Genomic DNA, 16,479 nt, shown 5'->3' with positions numbered 1-16,479 from the left:
GAAGTTTGGACCATACAAAAGTAGTTGATAAGGTTATCGAATTTGATGGTGGATAATTTAAGATTTCAAATGCAATTCCTCATATGTAGAATAATCATCGCCACATTTCTACTATGATGATATTAATGGTCTCTCCCTACAGAATTTTATTATTAATATACTTAGTAAGCAATTTGGAATAGAAATTGCAACTATCTTTGGGCTCGTGGGATAAGTATATCCCATTTAATTGGAACACAAAATAAATATCAAGCATTTATTTATCTTGCTTCGTCAAAGGCATTTGCATTTGCCATCAACGGAATGTTGGCTCGCATACTAGTCATAAATGCACTCATTAAAAGTCTACAATCAAAGTTCCAAAAGCAACACAAAAACCACTCACTCACAAGACTCTTTATATTAATAAACCTAGCTAGCTAGAAACTGCTACTGACTTGAAGAATCCTACTCTTACAGGCCTTCTCAATCATGACAAAGAAACAATGGGAACACAAACAAAAAAAAAATTTAATTAAGAGAATCTCTGGAAACATTTTTATTGGTAGATGATCTCCGAAGACCTTAACCAGTTCCACCAAGAACACCTTTAAGCTTTTTAATCTGAGCTGTGTCAAGGAAAGTAGTTGCTGCTACCAACTCAGTAGGTAAATTGTTTCCAAACAAAGCATAGTCCAGAATTTGGAGACCTGGGCTTGAACTACTGAAGCTAACAAATGCAATAGCCACAGACCCTCCTGCATTTATTTGGAAGTGAAGTAATCCTTGAGGGAAAACCATAATGTCACCCTTATTAAGGGATTTAAAGTAAACAGTGTTAGCTGACGAAACAAACCCGGCACAGATTCTTCCTTGCACAACAATTAAGATTTCTGAACCTCCAGGATGTGTGTGAAATGGCACAACTCCGCCAGGTGCCAAGTCTAAACGACCAAAAGAAATTCCAAGGCCATTGACACCAGGAAATTGCGCAGCGAATGCTGGAGTCACCGCGGCTTTAATAAGATTTGAGGTGTTACCAGGAGTGCCTAGGCCAGAGAAAACAAAATCATTCACTGTGACCTTTGAAGGGTTCTTGCAAGAGTAGCCTGCAGGGCCTTGAGGAGCCGTGAGGTCACCGACGCAGAAGTCTTGCACAGCAGCATGGGAGCTGCGGAAGAGACAAAAAATGAAGAATAAGGGAAGTATCATCCTCACAAATATTAGATAAGCCTATGTTTATTTTTAGCTTTTAGAGTGTGTTTGAAGGAAGGTGGTCTTGGTATCAATTATATAGAACTTTGGATATATGGATATTTTTTGGGCGTAGTAATTCGTTGATTTGGATACGCCCATGCAGGACTTCACGGGCAACTACAGGACAAAACAGACAGATATTGAGCTAGCTGTGTTCCATGTCTGTTGTTATCTTTTTCCACAAAACAACAAGAAGTCCCTTTTTGTTTGAAATATCTTTCGCATTTACTATGGTACATGTTTTCTAAATTTCACTTCTTTTAGGTATTACTTTTAAAAATAATCTAAAAATTTCAAAATGTTGAAAATAAGTTGTACCAAATAACACTTAATTATATGCATTTGTGGGTACTTAACCTCTAGTTCGACTCATTTGTGGGAAACCTTTGGAAGCTTTTGGTTTTGTATCCCATATCAAAAGAATTTTTCCTCACTTTTTGCTTTATAAGCTGTGAAGTGAAAGAGTAGTGTACCATCAGTTATTATATTTTATTGTGGATACTTAACCTCTGGTTCAACTTGAGGTTTGACCCATTTGTGGGAAGCCTTTGGTTTTGTATAAGTAGAAAGTGGGGGAAGATTCTTTCAAAATAATTTTTAAATATATGAATAGAACAATGCACAAGACCCATTGAGCTGAAAAAAAGAAAAAGAAAAAAAGTAAATAAAAAGGCAAACACAAACACAAACACAAACGTGTGAACGTGAAACGCAATCCAAACAGAGTTGAAATGAATTAGCTGTGTGTGCTTGTGTATTACATAACAAAGCTCTAGCTTGCACGCAATAACTTTAATTGGAGTAAAGATAATTAATGTATAGTGGCAATGTAGCCAATTCATCAAATTGGAAATATCGTCAAAATCAACTTGCATTACTCTTCCTTCCTTATAATGGCTTAATTAATTAATGTCCGATTGGAGAAAATAAATAAAAATAAAAAGACTCCTCAGTACGTATTATTTGAAATACTACAGTATATAATTGACCAAAAGCATGGTATTTTATAGTCTATCGGATAAGATTAAGTAGGAACTTGCTTAGTCAGGGAGTGAAGTCCGTAAGAAATTTCCATAAGCGGTGGAGATTGGAGAGAATATCAAGATGTGGTCCACGAGCACGTGGAAAAGGGTGCAAAAGAAGGCATAAGAAGACATTTTGACAGCTAAAAGGGGGTCTCTCTACAAGCCTTTCTGACTTTGATGAATTGCAGCCAAGCAAAATTTGTGTGGATATTAGGAATGCCCCTCTTCCCACGGCTAAGGTAGGGAATTAACACCAAATTCCTAAACATGTGAAAAACAAAATAGAGAAAATATACGTCAAAGAAAAAATTAATTACACGGATAAGACAGTATTTACGTGGTTTGACAATTTGCCTACGTCTACGGGGTTACATAGATTTCACTATTATCAGGGAAAAATACAAAATGCGGCAGTACAATTTTTTTTCTTTCTCACAAAACTACAACAACAAACTCTAATCACCAAAGCAACGTTTTCTACATCCTACGCACAAGATTCACAATGGGCTATAAAATGGGCCAAAATTTTTTCGACCCAAGTCGTAGTTCTATGGACTAAGCCTCAGAAAATATCTCATTAAAAATCACGCAACATTATTCGGGTCGAGTCGAGTCGTCAACCGGATCAAACATAACTAGACTCCATAAAGCCAAACAGAAAAGACCCTCTGCAGTGAATACTTAATTTCTAAGTTCTTTTATTTTATGGTAATTTTCATAGAGGAATGGATCAACCTTATTTTAATTAGATATACTATTTAAGTGTTGTTTTTTAAATTCTCATCTTAAAATTTTGTTATATAACTTTTTTTCATGGGATAAAAGCGTATTTTTTAGTTAAATAGACACATGACTAAATTTTAAGAATGGAATTCAAGAAACAGCACTTAAGGTACTGTACATATTTCCCTATTCAATTGCAAAATTTTGGAACGAAAAAACTTTATTATTATTATTATTATTATTATTATTATTGTTGTTGTATGTACCTTGTGTTTGGTCATGGAAGATATATTATAGATTACTTTTTAAACTATGAATCAATAACTACACTATAATACTTGCTTGCTATAATTTGGTTTACAAAATTGTTTGTTAATTTGTTGAACCCGATTAGCAATATATGTTAGTAAGCGCAAATAATGTCCGATTAGATTTATTTTTCATAATTTTTTTTATTTACTAAAAGCAGGTGAAAGTAAAATTTTACCTTAAAAAAAAAAAAAATGAAACTTTAAAAAACTGTATATAAATCAATAAGTAAATATACTAACATTTGAAAACTAAATTGAACATGCTGACATATATAAAATGGATATATGTTTGCAGTGGCTTTAAGGATCTGTTTGATTGGCAACACTTCATTGAGACTTTGAAGGATGCGATATCCACATAGTTGAGAGATTGCCACATTCTTATGTTGGGATTGAGCCTTTCAACAAAACACCAATATCCTGGTCTAAGGTCAAACAAACTCATGCATCTTGACTTGGCTCATTTTCTGTAATGCATGTGAATAATTTTGCCAAGAGCCTTGTAGCTTAATTGGCACCTACAGATGATTCTAACAAAATGTCTTCATATTCTCCCTCCTATTCTCCCTCCTCCTTTGTAACCATTGAATTATCAAATTAAAAAAAAAATAATAATAAAATACCAGGCTGCCTGTAAGAACGGGATAGTATGTCCTCCATGCATGCAATATAAATCATGTGGCAATAAGTGACATATCAGGTCACTTTATCTTCCAGCACAATCCGTTCTATGCATAAATGAGCTAGGTGCTTCAACATAATTCCGACATTACATGCTGTGCATCTCACTTCATTATTACCTTTTTGGAGATTAATCAAAGTCAGTTACTTGTATTCATTTGTTCAGTTTACTTATTATAAGACCAAGGTTCTACCACTTTTGAAGCAGCACAAAATAATCTATTTAACCCATACTGATTCTCGGCTTGCTAAAAACGAGATCCCAAGTTCCATAGAGAAGCTCAGGTGCCGTGTAAATTACGAGGCATTAAAATATGCGGCTCCAATAGAAGCCCATGGAAACTCCTTGGTTTCTAGAATGCGACAGAATGGAAGCCCATATCTTGCTCTCCATTTGAGGCAAGTTTTGATAATTCTCTTTCTTTCAAATACTGAGACTGATTTCTTTTTCCAGCTTGTTTTAGTTGTGATTGGCACGAGTCATATGCTGATTAAATGGGTGCTGATTTTATTTTTTGTGTGGGTTTCTCTAACTTGATTGTTGATTTTCTCTTTCCCTCTTAATCATAAAAAAAGAAGATCTTTTCTTTTCCCCCCCTTAAAATTTGATGTTAAACTTCCTCTTGAACTGTTTACAAATATATCCTACCATTAGACTTCAATGCCATTTTGATTTAGAGAAACTGAAACATAATGGGACTAAAGTTTTACACTTATCATTTGCTTATCATAGGAATCAATGGCGTCAATGTGAAACTTGCTTTCAAATTCCTGTTTGCATTATTTTGAAATGATGTGTTTAACCTTCCAATGCATGATTTTGGGAAGAAAGTAAGCAAGGGGCAAAGACGAAAGAAAGTGCAAATCTTTCAGACTGTATTATCCAACTTAGAAAATGGGTTGCTTTATCTGAGGAGGACATTAGTCCTGAGCTCTCATCAAAGCTGCAAGCAATCTCTAAAGGGGATTTCAAACTTGGGCCAGGCTCAAGATTCATATTAGGTTTTATTGAAAAGGGGGCCTTATGAATCACTTTGCTCTGAATGCGCGATGCAAATAAGGGAGCCCAAAATTGACTTGTGGGATTCCTGGTATATTGTGGTTTTCTTTGGGTTGGTGCTCAGACTAGATGATGCAGGACAGTCTAGGCTTCACCACCAAGAGCAGCCTGAAAACTTTAGGCTTCACCACCTAACCACCAAGTAAAACAGCACCTGGAGCCTTTTCATCGAACTTCTAGGAATAAAAGACCATGTCCCATAAAAATTTTAACTAAAGATAATCTAAAAACTTATCCCCATCTGAAAAGATATGAAATCTAATCCCTATCTCAACTCAAACTAAAAATGAAATTCCGAAATAATCCAATCCTATAAGATAAATGATAATCAGAAATAACAAATTCCAAAATAATAGTATGACTAACTTGCTCTTGTGCTTTGATTCAATTTTTAGGCCTACTTATTTGTTAAATGAAGATCTTATGGAAGAATTATAGATAGATACTGATACGGTAATAAGGTTAGGGGTTGATTAATCTTGTCCCAACTGCTTTAATTATTCGTATTCCTCTCTCTGTTTTCTATTACAGGTATGAGAAGGATATGCTTGCATATACAGGATGCAGTCATAATTTGACTGTAGAAGAAGATGAGGAGCTACGGAGGATGCGGTATGAAGTCAGCCACTGGAAGGAGAAAGAGATTAATGGGACAGAAAGAAGGTTGCTTGGTGGCTGCCCATTGACTCCTAGGGAGACATCTCTTTTTGAAAGGTTAGAAATAGAGTCTTCTTCGGTATTGAAATGCCGGGTTGTCTATGATGGAGAATGAGATGTATGGACTGTTGATTGTTATAGTACTATTAACAAATGAACAGAACTTCATGAGATTTAGAAAAATAACTGTTGTTGCCCATAAGATAACATAAGAGGATCAATTATTCTGACATGCATATCTCATTGGAATCTAGATGACATCCAAATACATATTCAAGGCTTTGGCACCTCATTTCTCATAAAGAAATCCAAGCATAGCACCCTTTGAACTTACTTGCTCGAAGTCTATATTTCATCTTTCTAGTTGTATTATACTAGTATTTTTTTACATTTTAACCAACAGACCCTGTAGACCTTGCTTCTAGCTACTCTGCCGTTATGCATTACACAATTTATATTTGTTGAGGACCGTTTTTTCGGCCCACGTGGCATTATTTTATTGGCAACCCATGCCACATCAATATATTATTATTTTTTGGGTAAATCTATTTAAAATCCAAAATAAGCTCATATCTCATTCAACTACATGGATTGGGCTCACATGGCCCGCAAGATTCTTATTTTAAGAGGCGGATTCATGGTCCACATTTCCTTTTCATCAATTGGAATCATAACCCCGCGACATTATCAACATCAACATATGGATTGGGTTTAAGCAGTGAATCAAAGCTCACGGCCCATATTATTTCTCTTACACTCATGGCAAGTGGCTTCTTCAACAAGAGCTCATATTTACACAAAATGACAACAAAACCCGAGGTACGTCATCTCATCTTCGGCTTATGATCCAAGCTCATAAGTCTCTTTGGGGAAACTTTGGGAGTCGTGGTTTGGAGGGTCAAGAGATATGTTCAGTAAAACTCCAGCGGTTTAAAGTTAAAAAAGACATGTTGCTTGGCGTGTTTTCTCCAAATCCTTGAACTTTGATGAGTCCGTGTGTAGCGGGTAACATGTGGTAATCATCTCTTATCACGCAGCACTTAAAATGATAGAATTCCCCATTACTCTTTTTATAAAGCTTAATATTTATCATGTGACAAATACTCAATATCTCCAGCCATCTAATTGCTGGGAAGATAACTGTTCATTCAATCCCCAGTTGTTGCTATACAAATTTAGAAACTTCATTATATTATTCTATGTAAATCTACATTACTACTTTCAGCTAAAATCCAATTCAAACACATGGCCTAATCTAATTGGCTATCTTTTATATCCAACTATATACAAAATATTCATGATATCTTTTATACTCAGTTGTTGTCTGCCACAATCAGATCATATATTTCTCTACCAGTTGCCAGAGCAGAGCATTAAATACTCTTTTTGTTCACCAAGATTATGTCACAACACAATGAGGCCTTGACTAAATCTCCAAAGCTTCATTAACTTTCAAACAATCCTTCTGTTACGTGCTAAAAATGTGTTGTAATGGAACCTTGGACCAAAAACACAAACACTCGAAAATGAAACATTTCCAGCTGAACCCCAACAGTGTATTCAGCACTTGACATTTAGTTGAAAGTGATATCATCAACCATTTAATACTGAAATCCCAGCAACCAGCTGCTATACCCAAAATAGCAAGATACCCTTCAAAGAGATCTTACAATTTTTCAGCTAAATCCATGAAATGACCTCTCCAGCAGTCTGAAATCACCCACCTGACCTCATTGGCTTCTGCCCAAAGCAAACAACGGTCTTATGACAGCTGTGACAACTATCTCATAATAGCTGTCACAGTTTTTCCTGACAGTTGGGACATCTTTTTCAGAACAGCTGTGACAGCTGACCCAATAGTCTGAGCATTACTAATTTTTCCACATTTGGCTAAAACCAAAACCAACTATTGAAACTACCTTTCTCTTGCTAAAATACTTTCATTTTTTGTTACTTTTTCCCTAGCAACTCTTACCCGAAATAGCAAGAATACCTTAATGCTAAACATACCATTTTTGGCCAAATCTTAAGATGGATTTTCTGAAAATTCATTGCTGTTTGGGACAGATTTTGGCTGAGATTATTTGCTAAAATACCCCTTAAAACTCAGCTAAAGGGGACTCTTGATCAACACCTCAAGGGGGACACCAATTGAGGAGAACTCTCTCATAAACTTCCCTATTCTTTTTCCCTCTAATAATCTTCTAAAGCTCTTAATGAAGTTCTAAACTTCTAAGTTTTTTAGTTTCTAAATTAGGAACTAAACTCTTCAACCCTTAGCTCATAAATGCCATTCATAAGCCTTCATACATCCTTCAGCAGAAGATCCTAGCAGAAAATCTCAGCAGTTTTGCTAAACACACTACAATACTATTACTCTCTTATACTCATTAGCTCACTCTCCATATTCTGAAAATACATATATCTTGTTGTCCATATCTCTAAACATCTCTTTCCTCACTTCTCCTACACAATCTCATACACACTTACTACACCATTACATCTAACACACCATTACATCTTACACACCACAACTCTTCTAAGCTCCACTCTCACACTCTCTCACTTTGAAATTCTACTGTTTTGCTGCCTATAAACATATCTCTATACTCTTCTCTTACAAAATCTTTCCTCTTGGAAAGCAATCTCTAGAACTTCTCTAGTGGTTATAATCTCATATTTTTACTATCTTTAATCTCCATATCTCTCATACTTTCATATATCATACATATTACAAATACTACATCCCACGAAACATCTATATCTTTTACCATCTCCACACTTTTCAAGAGATATCAAACACTCATACTAAAAGCCCTTCTCAAGGAAGGCATGAACTTCTATTAGTAAAGCCCTTTTCCTAGGAGGCACCAAGATCTTATATCAAAGCCTTTCTCTTAGAAGGCACAACTACTTCTTACATAAAGTCCTTCTCTTAGAAGGCATGAATACTCCATACAAAAGCCCTTCTCATGAAAGGCAACACTATTCATAACTTCACCAACCCCTACACACAGCTGGGCATACTCTCTCTCCCTCCAGTTGCACCCATTTTTCCCTCTCAATCTTGAAGTTATCATGGCAAATTGCCTTTCTACCATTGGGGTCACTCTGCTAGAATATTATCAACTTACAGAAGCTATACAGCCAGGGCTATAAACCATACAAAGATAAGTGACTTTGCTTCCTTATCTTTAAATTTTCATCATTGAGTATATGATTACTTCACATTTAAATACTTATTAATTTATTCCAACTACTATTACAACTATTAACTAAAACTTAAACTCATTTAAATGCATGATAAGAGGGGCAAGTTTAACTAGCCTCTACCGTTGGCATTCTGCTGGAATCCTATCAGCTCATTGATGCTACACAGCTGGAGCTATAAACCATACAAAGATAAGTAATTTTGCTTCCACATCTTTAAATTTACATTATTGAGTACATGATTACTTTACCTCTAAATAAATACTACTTTTATTTCAACAATTATTACAACTATTAATCAAAACTATTATATCAAACACATATTACAAGGCTATTATATCAAACACATATTACATATTTTATTCAACCATCATCATGATTCTTAGACTTTGGCTTTAATGGTCTTGTAGGCTTAAAAGTACGCCGGTTGTTGTTGGACCACGTGACCCAATGTTGAATTCTGGAGGCAACTACCCAAAAAGAACCCGGGCTAAGTAAGGTCATCCCTCCAACGGACCACACGTGGCCGAGAAACCGAAAAAGGCCCTTGAACAATATTAACATAAGCAAGGAAAGATTGCCAATCATTGGAGATAATCTATCTATATATATAACCGAAACCTCTGAATCTCTCACAATTTTCTATGTTAGCACAATATTTAAATAAATTTATTATTTTATTTAAATAAAATTACTTTTGTTTAGTCTTAAACTTAATAAAAAGTAAAACTCTATCACTCTAATAAGTCCAACTTAAACTCAAACTTATCATTATCATTTTTTTAAACAAAATTATTTTTGTTTAATCCAAACTAAATATGTTAGGACTCTGTTTTATAAAAATTAAAAAAAAAAAAAAAAAAAAAAACGTTAGGACTCATAAACAGTCACGTTAGGATTTATATCTTCCTTATAAAAACCCTACGTGAAACTAACAGAAAACAAATGCAACACACTTTAGCTTGAAGCTTTCCTGGAACCCTTTTACGTGAAGTTTTCTTGGAGCCTTTTAGTAAGTCACCGAAGGGGCAAAAATTAGCTCAATGGACTTTCACGACATTGGGCCTGACGGATCCGAGCCCATGGGCCGGCAATGGTAGAGCCCAGTAGCCTAGAGCAGTTTCATACTCTTGGCGCGCACGTATGGTCTCCAAGGGAACTAGAAACCTAGCGCAAGGAATATTCCGGAAAATACGTGCGTTGATCCCCTCTACAAGGAAACGTCTTGTCCATCATGTTTGGGATTACTCAAGGGGATTCCCATAAGGAAAAGACTTCTAGTCCAAGGAAGAGAAGCCGACTTTCTTCTACTATAAAAGCTACAATACGCTCGCGAATCAAGGTACGCATAATATTACCCTTTCTAGCACTCTAGAGTTGAGAACAGTTCTAATTTGACCGTCGGAGGGTATTTGGTCGACACCACACCGGTGCCCACGGCGAGATCACTTTTTCTTCTTGCAGGTTGTTAGCGGGAGCGAGCGTGGATTGTGTTGCTCACTGGTGATATTACGGCATCATCAGTTGGCGCCGTCTGTGGAAAATCGAAAAGTTTAAGCCAGATCATCGCCTCCCGGACATAAGAGTCGCATGGTACTCACTCACTCGATGGCTACCACCAACAACGCTCAAGAAGACGAACCACCAAGATCTACTGCATTAGAAAGGCAGGTCCAGACACTCATGACAGCAGTAGAATGACTCACAAAGCAGAATCACGATCTGGAGGAGCAGCTACGACAAAGGGATGTAGGACCCAACCTTCAGGAGCAAAACCAGGAAGGTAACAGTGCCAAGCGAAGGGAGCAGGAGAAGCCTGAAGGCAGCAATGCCCCAAGCCGACCAGAGTAGCAAAACGTGAGCCTTCCGTCTCTCATGGATTTTGCCCCCCCGCCTATCGTCGCCGAGATGCAGGCGATGAAGGAGCAGATGGAGGTCATGATGAATGCCCTCAAGGGGCGAGTATCTTCTAATCTCAAGGATTTGGTGAACAGGACCGACTCACCATTCACCGCGTCCGTCAACTCATTCCCCCTGCCACAAAAGTTCCGGATGTCGCAGATCGAAAGTTATGACGGGGTCAAGGATCCACTCGATCATCTAGAGACCTTTAAGACCCTGATGCACCTTCAGGGCGTACCAAACGAGATCATGTGCAGGGTGTTCCCGACCACGCTGAAGGGGCCTGCGAGGGTCTGGTTCAGTAGGTTGACACCAAACTCCATCAATACTTTCAAGGAGTTGAGCGCCCTGTTCACCTCACACTTTATAGGCGGACATCGATACAAAAAGTCCACCGCTTGCTTAATGAACATCAAGCAGCGAGAAGACGAGATGCTGCGAGCCTATATAACTCGTTTCAACAAAGAAGCCCTTTCGATTGATGAAGCAGACGATAAAATACTCGTAGCCGCGTTCACTAGCGGGCTACGGAAGGGTAAGTTCTTGTTTTCCCTATACAAGAATGACCCAAAAACCATAACGGACGTCCTCTACAGGGCTACCAAGTACATGAATGCAGAAGATGCACTGCTGGCCCGCGAGGAAAGGCCTAAGAAGAGGGAAAGGCAGGAAGACACGAGACAAGATAGGAGGCGAAAGGTCTCTAAAACCGGAGATTAATGTGATGAAAAGCGCTCCAGACCACCCACTGGAAGGTTCACCAATTTCACCCCATTAACCTCCCTAATCGACCAAGTATTGATGCAAATCAAAGATGAAGGAGCATTGACTTTCCCTGGAAAGTTGAAGGAAGACCCCAACAAAAGACCAAGAGAAAAGTATTGCCGCTTTCACCGGGACCACGGTCACGACACAGCTAACTGCTACGACCTGAAGCAGCAGATTGAGGCCCTAATCAGGCAGGGGAAACTACAGAGGTTTGTCAGCAGGGAAAGAACTGATACGCCGGAAGAACAGACTCCACGAAGGGAGAACGATCACCCTAGACCACCCATAGGAGACATAAGAATGATCGTAGGGGGCACAACTGCAGCCGGATCTTCCAAGAAAGCCCGCAAGACCTACCTCAGGATGGTCCATAGCGTCCAACTCACAGGATCAGTACCAAAGATGCCACGGATAGATAACCTCGTCATAAACTTTTCTGAGGATGACGCTCGGAGACTTCACCATCCTCATGACGACGCGCTAGTAGTCAGCCTGCAGATTGGGGATTATAATATGCATCGGGTCCTCGTCGACAACGGCAGCTCAGCAGACATCCTGTACTATCCAGCATTCCAACAGATGAGGATTGACAAGGAACGATTGTCCCCAACGAACGCCCCACTCGTAGGATTTGGGGGTACGAAGGTCTTCCTTTTAGGCGCGATAACGCTAGCTGTGACGGCAGGTGACTATCCTCAGCAGATCACTAAGGAGATAACGTTCCTCGTAGTCGACTGCTTGTCCGCTTACAACGCCATCCTCGGGCGACCCATTCTCAACTCCTGGAAGGCGGTAACCTCTACATACCACCTAATGATCAAATTCCCGACGGAATATGGGGTAGGAGAATTGCAGGGGAATCAAGTAGCAGCACGAGAGTGCTACATCGCCATGTTAGAGATGGAGGATCAGCAGCAGACAATGTGCATTGGGAAACAGCGAGCATTAGCAGAGCCGGTTGAAGAGCTAGAAGAAGTAAGACTTGACGACACACGGCCTGAACGAACGACTAAGATTGGCACACTAGCCAGTTGGCCCGTACGCCAGACGATCACAACTTTCCTAAGAAATAACCAAGACATATTCGCTTGGAATCATGAAGACATGCCGGGAATTGACCCATCGGTCATGGTCCACAAGTTGAACGTGTCGCCCTCCTTCACTCTAGTTCGGCAAAAGAAACGAGTCTTCGCCCGGGAACGGGATAGGGCCATAGCCGAGGAAGTTCGGAAGTTACTGGAGGCAGGTTTCATCCGGGAAGTATATTATCCCAATTGGCTGGCGAATGTCGTTATGGTTAAGAAAGCCAACGGAAGCTGGAGGATGTGCGTAGATTTCACAGACCTCAACAAGGCTTGTCCCAAAGACAGCTACCCGCTCCCACGGATAGATACACTTGTGGATTCGAATGCAAGACACTAGCTCCTCAACTTCATGGACGCTTTCTTTGGCTACAACCAGATCAGGATGGACGAATCTGATTAGGAGAAGACCTCTTTCGTCACAAGCCAGGGATTATTCTGCTACAAGGTGATGCCTTTTGGACTCAAAAATGTTGGAGCAACATACCAAAGGCTAATGAACAAGATGTTTGCACATCAGATTGGCAGGAACGTTTAGGTTTATGTTGACAACATGTTGGTTAAAAGCGTGCACGAAGAAGATCACCTAGACGACCTCAGAGAAACATTCGATACGCTTCGATCGTTCAATATGAAGCTGAATCCGAACAAGTGTGCGTTCGGAGTAACTACGGGAAAATTCTTGGGTTACATGGTATCCCAAAGAGGAATAGAGGTCAACCCGGAGAAAGTACAAGCGATAATGGAATTGGAACCACCAAGGACGGTCAAGGAGGTCCAAAGTTTAAATGGGAAGATCGCAGCACTAAACAGGTTTGTCTCAAGGGCGATGGATAGGTGTTTGCCATTTTTCCGAACTCTGAGAAAGTCATTTGAGTGGACGGATGAATGCCAAACGGCTTTCAACGACTTGAAGACGTATCTATCGTCTCCATCACTGCTCAGTCCATCCATACACGGAGAGGAACTCTACCTTTATTTGGCAGTCTCGAGTGCCGCTGTAAGCACAGCCTTGGTAAGGGAAGAGGACGGTATACAGAAACCCGTCTACTTTACCAGCCGTGCGCTCCGAGGAGCAGAAGAAAGGTACCCTCAGTTGGAGAAGTTGGCTTTCGCGTTAGTAATTGCTGCGCGGAGACTTAAGCCATACTTCCAGGCGCATACAATCGTTGTCTTAACGGACAAGCCGCTGAGAAGAGCCATGCATAGCCCAAAAGCAGCAGGAAGGATGGTCTTATGGGCAATAGAGCTAAGCGAATTCGACATCTAGTACCGCCCGTGGACGGCCATAAAAGAACAGGCAGTAGCTGACTTCATCGCCGAGTTCACACTCAGGGAGGACCAGTTGGTAAAAGAGAAGGAACAGTGGAGTATCCACACAGATGGATCCTCAAACAGACGAGCCGGAGGAGCCGGAGTAGTGATAAAAACTCCGCAGGGGGACACGATACAGTGCATGATCAGACTGGATTTCCCAACAACCAACAACGAGGCAGAGTATGAAGCCCTGGTCGCGGGGCTAGACCTTGCAAAAGTCGCGGGTGCAAAAAGCATAATTATCCACTGCGATTCACAAGTGGTCACAAGTCAGATCAATGGCAACTACGAGTGCAAGAACGATAGAATGAAGAGATATCTGGAAGAAGTGAGGTTCCGAATCAACAGCCTCGAAATCGAATTCATTCAGGTCCCAAGAGAAGAGAACGAATGGGCCGACCAACTAGCAAAAGCTGCATCAGCCGAATACATGCTGGTTCCCGAACAGGTATTATCATTCGTCCAAATATCTTCACTTATTGATGACGGGATAAATATGCAGGTGGTGAACTCTGAACATAACTGGACCACGCCATTGATCTCCTACCTAAGGGACGGGGTGTTACCAAAGGAAAAGGGCGCCGCAAGGAAGCTGAAAGTCCAGGCGTCACGATTCGTGCTGATGAAGGATGTCCTATACAAAAGGGGTTTCTCTCGACTGTACCTAAGGTGTTTGTGCCAAGAAGAAGCAGACTATGTGATGAAAGAAGTACACGAGGGTATTTGCGGAAACCACTCAGGCGCATGATCACTGGTACACAAGCTGATTCGAGAAGGATACTACTGGCCTACAATGATGAAGGATGCGCAAGCTTATGTCCAGTCTTGCGACAAATGCCAGAGGTTCAGCAATTTCATAAGGCAGCCGTCCGAAGAGCTGACACTTATGACGGCTCCGTGGCCGTTCACACAATGGGGACTTGATATTATGGGTCCGTTTCCGACGGCTATCCGGCAGCTGAAATTCTTGGTCGTTGGCATAGACTACTTCACTAAATGGGTCGAGGCAGAAGCTTTAGCCACCATCACGGAGAAAAACATCTGAAGCTTTGTCTAGAGAAATATCATATGCAGGTATGGGATACCCAGGGTACTGGTCTCTGACAACGGAAAGCAGTTCGACAACAGCATGTTCAGAGACTTCTGCGCGGAACTAGGGATCAAGAACCACTACTCATCACCCGCACACCCACAGGCAAACGGGCAAGTTGAGGTCACGAACAGGTCCCTGCTCAAAATAATCAAGACCCATCTCGAGGGGGCAAAAGGTATTTGGCCAGACGAACTACCAAGCGTCCTATGGGCATACCGGACCACAGCAAGAACACCTACTAGAGAAACCCCATTCCGACTCGCATATGGAACCGAAGCTGTCATTCCCGCAGAAGTGGGGCTCACGAGTTACCGGGTGGAGAGCTACGACGAGGATACGAACAAAGTAGGTATGCGCCTCCAGCTTGATCTACTGGACGAAGTTAGGGCAACAACAGAACAAAGGTTGGCGCGCTATCAGGATCTCATGGCGAAGCACTACAACAACAAAGTGAGGCACAGGGACTTCCAGGTCGGGGACCTCGTACTACGGAAAGTAATGGGTACCGCCAGAGATCCTTCGCAAGGAAAACTCGGCCCCAACTGGGAAGGACCCTACAGGATCGCGTCATGGCAAAGGAAGGGAACCTACCACCTCGAAACGATGGACGGACGAAAGCTACAGCACCCTTGGAACACGGAGCATCTTCGGAAATACTACCAGTAGAGGAAAATATGGGGATCCGGTGATTTCCAAAATTTATTTTATTCTATTCTACAATTTACTAGTTTATTTTTACTTTTGCTACAATCTTTTTGTGCCTTTTTAAGCCCAAGGGGGCATGTACTTTATCTACAAACGCATTTTCTTTAAAGAAGAATATTCAGACACGACTTTGATTTTTCACATGGATGTCTATTACGAATGTATATCATACATGCAACAAAATCCACAAAGTGGACGAATCACCAGAATGGTGAACAGAATTACAAGTCCACAAAGTGGACGGATCACTAAGGTGATGAAAAACTGTCCTCAAAATGGACGGATCACCAAAACGGTGAACATAATTACAAGTCCACAAAGTGGACGGATCACTAAGGTGATGAATAACTGTCCTCAAAGTAGACGAATCACTAAGGTGATGAAAAACTGTCCTCAAAGTGGACGGATCACCAAAACGGTGAACATAATTACAAGTCCACAAAGTGGACGGATCACTAAGGTGATGAATAACTGTCCTCAAAGTAGACGGATCACTAATGTGATGAAAAAACTGTCGACAAAGTGAACGGATCACCAAAACGGTGAAATTACAAGTCCACAAAGTGGACGAATCACTAAGGTGATCAAAAACTGTCCTCAAAGTGGACGGATCACCAAAACGGTGAACATAATTACAAGTCCACAAAGTGTACGGATCACTAAGGTGATGAATAACTGTCCTCAAAGTAGACGGATCACTAATGTGATG

At 40.4% G+C, this 16,479-nt stretch overlaps 2 protein-coding genes across 2 annotated transcripts; one reads left to right on the top strand and one right to left on the bottom strand.

The window, feature by feature from the left end:
- Positions 1-381: 381 nt before the first annotated feature.
- Positions 382-1,249, bottom strand: LOC126707369 (auxin-binding protein ABP19a-like). The gene has a single exon (XM_050406980.1). The coding sequence runs from the start codon at positions 1,189-1,191 to the stop codon at positions 565-567; it is 627 nt and encodes a 208-aa protein (XP_050262937.1). The 5' UTR covers positions 1,192-1,249; the 3' UTR covers positions 382-564.
- Positions 1,250-10,778: 9,529 nt separating this feature from the next.
- LOC126707003 (uncharacterized) lies at positions 10,779-11,525 on the top strand. The gene has a single exon (XM_050406590.1). It carries the CDS (start codon positions 10,779-10,781, stop codon positions 11,523-11,525), a length of 747 nt encoding a protein of 248 aa, XP_050262547.1.
- The last annotated feature ends 4,954 nt before the right edge of the window (positions 11,526-16,479 follow it).

Source organism: Quercus robur, chromosome 11, assembly GCF_932294415.1.
Source record: "Quercus robur chromosome 11, dhQueRobu3.1, whole genome shotgun sequence".
Taxonomy (NCBI): domain Eukaryota; kingdom Viridiplantae; phylum Streptophyta; class Magnoliopsida; order Fagales; family Fagaceae; genus Quercus; species Quercus robur.
The sequence above is the reverse complement of the archived record's forward strand: the minus strand, read 5'-3'. Positions and strand labels throughout refer to the sequence as shown.